At 46.0% G+C, this 5,192-nt stretch overlaps 1 protein-coding gene across 1 annotated transcript; it reads right to left on the bottom strand.

Moving 5' to 3' along the window:
- Positions 1-292: 292 nt before the first annotated feature.
- On the bottom strand, positions 293-4,840 carry LOC123186083 (uncharacterized). Its single transcript, XM_044597877.1, has 4 exons — positions 3,279-4,840; positions 2,951-3,185; positions 1,163-1,460; positions 293-482 (listed from the first exon to the last, which is right to left on the bottom strand). Exons 1-3 carry the CDS (start codon positions 4,752-4,754, stop codon positions 1,168-1,170), a joined length of 2,004 nt encoding a protein of 667 aa, XP_044453812.1. The 5' UTR covers positions 4,755-4,840; the 3' UTR covers positions 293-482; positions 1,163-1,167.
- Positions 4,841-5,192: the final 352 nt, after the last annotated feature.

A 5,192-nucleotide genomic window follows, 5' to 3' on the forward strand; every position in this document is an offset into this window, starting at 1 on the left:
GCGTTAAAACAGAAAAAAAGGGAAAGATGGGCCGGCCCAGCGCTGACGATAGGGTGTGCGCCCGTTTGGGAGAAAGGAAGGAACGGGTGCATAAGGCGCCGTTTAGGATTTACCAATGGCCCCACATCCACTACCGAGTTTTCACTTGGGCTGGGACTAGCTGACTACTAGATAAAAGACAATTGGGCCACTATGCCATGTTGAGCGGGAGCGGAGAGAAACGGGAAGGGGGCTCACTATTCTCTTGGGCTGAAAGCATACGCGGACTGTTATTCTGCGTAAATGTTGTCCTTTTGATATAAAACATGGTACACATTTTATATATGCAAATTTCTTTGGCAAAAATTGTGGGTATTCAACTTGAATACCCATGAATTGAACTGGGCCCGCCCCTCGATAGGGTGTGTGTGGAATTGGACCAATTTCATTCTCAAGATAAGGCCATGGTGGAGAATAAGGGCGAAGGAGGAGCTGGCTGCATCCTGCATGAAGAAAGAAGGAGCACGTTAGTTTTTGCCAAGAAAGAAGGTGAAGAGGCGAAAAGTGGTTGCAGAGGCTGAGCTTCATTGAGCCCTATATATTTTTTTCAGCCAAAATACCTTTTCCATATCTCAAAAAAAATCAGAAAAAAAATTTTCATGTAGACATATACTTGTAGTATACACGTATAAATTTCTATAAACATATGTGATGTATATAAAAAAGACAAATACGCAGATTGAAATAGGCTTTTTCTTTGTTGTATTTGTGTCAGATATTTGTCTTTTTTGTGTGGCATGCAAATAATCAAATTAGTTGATTAAAATTATACATACTTGAAGAATATGCATATGTATTTGTAGAAACAAATTTGGCATTTTTTGAAACTTTTACATATATTTTGATTCTTTTTTTTTGCAAAACGAGCTCCATGGAGCTCGTCCTTTGCAACGCCACACTCGGTGAAGAGGGGTTTAACAAAGCACGAAGTGTATGAGCTGGTGTGAACACCCCACGGCTCGCGCTCACGCGCCTTCACGCGCTCGTTGTCGCGCGGAGCTACTCCCGGTACGGTCGTTCGTGCCAAGGCCGCAAGGGAGGGTACGTTCAGGCCTCCTATCTCGAGTCGGGGCACAACAAAGTACGAAACTAACTGCTTGCGAGTAACGCTAGCCAAACCCACCTCGCTCACTCAGATTCGTCAGTACTACAATCATCACTGTCATCTTCCTCGTCAAAGTCGGTATAGATCCAGTCATCTACCACATATCCCAACCAATCTAATGCCTTGGACGAGCTCCTGATGATAGTGCAGTTGGTGTAGCGCTGCCGCTCGTATGGAGATGCTTCATCTTGGTAGGGATCTATTCCACACACCATCTTCTGAAACTCCACGTCGCGCCCTTTGAATGGGAATTCCTCCATAACCGGGTGCACGATTTTGGTGCCTTCGTAATCGCAGTACAGACAGCGGATCTCTTCTGAAGCACACAAACAAGATGGCAAGATTAATTAGCACCCATCAAACACTTTAGCATAAGCTATCGGCAATAAAAAGGAGTTATTGCAAAAATGAAATTTCAGAGGAGAGACTCAGTTTTCCCGATAGTGTTTATTTTTGTGGCAACTGGGCAAGCAACTCAGACACTTCTGCTAACAGCTGTAAAAGTTTACAAGGGAATGCTTTATACCCTAACCAGCTCTTATTATGCTTTATAACTGCGAGAAATTGGCTAATCATGCAAACATCAAGGTAGGATTACCCCTGCTGATATCTGCCTAAAAACAAGACTGCAATGCATAGAAGTGCGGTAGCTGACATAGGGCTCCTACTATATGAGGTTCAAAGATGGGGTTTTCAGCAAACTATCTTACCACTCCAACAGAAGGCAAGGGATCAAAAGGAGTATCATGCCACATCATAAATTGCTGTCCTGGACTAGTTAAAATGGCTGATAACCCATGAAATTTAAGAACGTAAATGTGTGCAATTTCCTAAGAACAGGGAACCATCATGCATTTTTTACTAAAAAGGATTAACACGGCAATTTATTGCAATTGAATCTACTTCAAATGAAGTATACAACTCAAAGCCTGAACTGATAAGCAACACAAAGAAACATTCCAGTCATCCATGGAATCATTGATAACCATTGATGTTCGTACGCTTGAGAACTTAAATACTGGTGTGCAACATTTGTTGGATCATCAGGTTGGTTGAGACGTAATAATGGATTTAGTCTATTACTTGAGTTTATATCAGCAGTGTTGGGCAAGTACTACTCACAAGTTTTGATGCTCACTGACAGTGTTTACAAAAATTTGGACCAGAATGTGTTTACAAAAATTGGAATGATCTATTATGGTTATCTACCAGATAAATCTAATTCATATCAGGATATGCATGTAAGCAATTGTTAAACTTGGTTCAGCCAACTTATTGAGCTATTAGACGACTTCTTCAGATTCTATAGTTAATTCTTATAGGGAGGGGACCTACTACACCTTTTTTCCCTATGTCTTAGAAGTCTGCTGGATAGCAACTTGGAGCAAGAGAAGTAAATCATCAGCTTGTTAAACATCTGGGCTTTAGAATGTAGATCAGATGTGGGTGACCAGGGCCTATACTTACACTGCCAGTGGTAGCTTGGGAGTGAACACTATTGATGTATTGATTTCAAATTTGGAATGCATTTACACTAAATAGTACTACCTCCGATCCATAATAAGTGTCATAGTTTTGAACTAAAGCCCAGTTCAAAACTGCGACACTTATTTTGGATCGGAGGGAGTAGGTAAAGATATGACCACAATACCAGGGAGTTGTGTGGATTAATCTGAATGTTCAAACTTTACCAAACTGCTGGCCGAGATAGGTTCCAATTTTATTTAAAAATATTTGTATCTCGTCACTAGCAGTAAAGCATTAGGACTTGAAAAGAGAAACTTAGAGGTGGTTTTAAAGAGATACCTTGTCGTGGTTGTGGAAAATTCACAGGACAACACAAGACCTTCCCACCTCCATCGTCTGCCTCGTCATTGCTAAGTTCAGCAAAGAAGAGTTCTGGATTTCCATCTCTTCGACTTGCCAGAAAATTAACATGAGTGTGTTGGTATATGGAAACGGGTGTGCCAGTATCATAACAGTACTCGGGGCCAGACACATTATGGTTGACGCCACAAATAACATGAAGATACATGGGTTCCTGCAAGTGGGCAGAGGCAAGGAGCAAATCAGCGACTGCAACATGTCAGGATGATAATTAGAAGTAAAGACACAAATCTCAAGATGAACTAACTCTGTATGAGGCGAGTGCATATGAGGCCAGCACTGCTTTGACTTTCTTAGAGACTGTTGTATACTCGTGCATCCATTGGTCAATTTTACATTGAGCACGACGGCAGATCTTGTGCATGGGAACAGATTGATGCCGCAGCGAATTGCCAGGGGTGGTAGGGAGCCCTTGAAACATCTTTCTGGTAATGCGGTCAACATCAGCAGAGTCGAGTGGAGCAGTAATCGTCGGACTTGAGAATGGATAACTGCATGAGGAAATAAACTCTGCTTGCGCGACAGGGTCGGGGTGCCAAGCAGCCACACCAGCAACCCTGAAGGCATCACAAATTTTGCTTCGATCCCCATAGCCAGCCAAAGCGTTCGGAAAGCTCATATCCCCAAGAGTGCAATCAGAAATGAGCAAGAAGCGCATGGCTTCATAGAGTTTCTTGCCCGAAGTGCAGAGGAAAGAAACAAGGCCATAGAAGGAGCGAGCCTCGATGCGTAACAGGCTATTGGTACTGATCATGTCAAGCTCAAGTTTTTTGGTTGGCGGGGAGACGGTGTTATACCAGATTGTGTTGATGATGATGTTGGCGACGGGATCGAATGGGCCATAGCAGTGGCCAGCCTCGAGCATGCTGTGGTGGTAGGAAGACCGGAGCTCACTCGCCGGAAGCAGGGCAAGTGCCTTCAGGTAGAAGGAGTGGATGCGCTGGAGGAGCACAAACTTCATGGAATTGTAAGGTCGATACGGCACGACGGAGGGTGGTAACTCAGGGAGCTCCAATGCGCGCCTCCAAGCGAAATCAAGGGGCTGCATTGTCATACGAGGGCGCTTGCGAGCATGATGCAGTGGGTTGAATACACAGGTGAAATTACTGATGTCATTCTGGATCGCGTGGACGGCTTCTTCCAGAGGGCGAACCGGCGACAGCCAGGAGCGGACGAGGTGGTGGGGATCCATGTGCTTCGAGGCCAGCGCCGCGCAGGTGAGGGCGGTGCGGACGACGGACCTGCCGGTGTCAGAGTTGATTTGGAAGGAGGAGAGGCACCGGTTGTGCGCGACGAGGCGCATCGCGTAGACGAGGTCGGTGTCGGCGCGGAGCAGGTAGCGCACGGCCTCCCACTCCGCGAGGTAGCGGAAGAAGGAGGTGAGGAAGGCGACGAGGCCGGCCAGGGAGCGCTCGGCCATGTCCCGGTGCTGAAGAACGCCCCGGGTCTCGCCGGCGCGGAGGTCGGAGGCGGTGAGGGTGTTGTAGATGATGTTCGTGGCCGGGTCGAGAAGGCCAACGGAGAGGCCGGCGCCGACGAAGGTCTCATCCTTGAATGCCGTGGCCATGGCGAGCCGCTTGCGGACATGATCATACGAGTCGGCGATCTTCTTGTGAAGCTCCGATCTCTCCCGACGTTGATCCTCGAGCCGCGGTTCGCAGCTTGTGGGCTTATAGATGCGCTCGACCGCCGCCGGCGGCGGCGGTTGATTTGGGGGACGCATCTGGAACCCTAGAATCTATTCTTTCTTCCGAGCCCCGATACTTCTTTTTACAACCGCCATAGCAGGCGGGTCGCTCTGATACGGAGTTTTTTTAGACAGTCTGGCCAAGCTTTATTCATGTAAAAGAAGATCGCCGGGCTGGCCAAATCATACATGGTGGCCAAACCTTAATAATGATAAAATATGCTTAGCGAGATTGTAGCCTCGGTATTCGAGGCTCTGTGCTTGTGAACTACTCTCTCCGTTCTAAATTATTCGTCCCAGAAATGAATATATTTAGAACTAAAATACATCTAGAGACATCTATACCCATAACAAGTAATTCGGAATGAAGGGAGTATATTACAAGAAGTAAACTAGGTCGAATGGTCTATGATTTCACGAACTATAGCTACACACTCCGTTGCTGATTCTTTCATTATTCCGCGCACCACATTC

This window comes from Triticum aestivum, chromosome 2A (assembly GCF_018294505.1).
Source record: "Triticum aestivum cultivar Chinese Spring chromosome 2A, IWGSC CS RefSeq v2.1, whole genome shotgun sequence".
Classification (NCBI taxonomy): domain Eukaryota; kingdom Viridiplantae; phylum Streptophyta; class Magnoliopsida; order Poales; family Poaceae; genus Triticum; species Triticum aestivum.

Coding starts and splice junctions, on each gene's coding strand:
- LOC123186083 (XM_044597877.1), bottom strand. CDS start 4,754: ATGCGTCCCCCAAATCAACCGCCGCCGCCGGCGGCGGTCGAGCGCATC. Junction 3,186..3,278: donor ATGCACTCGCCTCATACAGA/GTTAGTTCATCT, acceptor GCCCACTTGCAG/GAACCCATGTATCTTCATGT. Junction 1,461..2,950: donor TTTTCCACAACCACGACAAG/GTATCTCTTTAA, acceptor TGTGTGCTTCAG/AAGAGATCCGCTGTCTGTAC.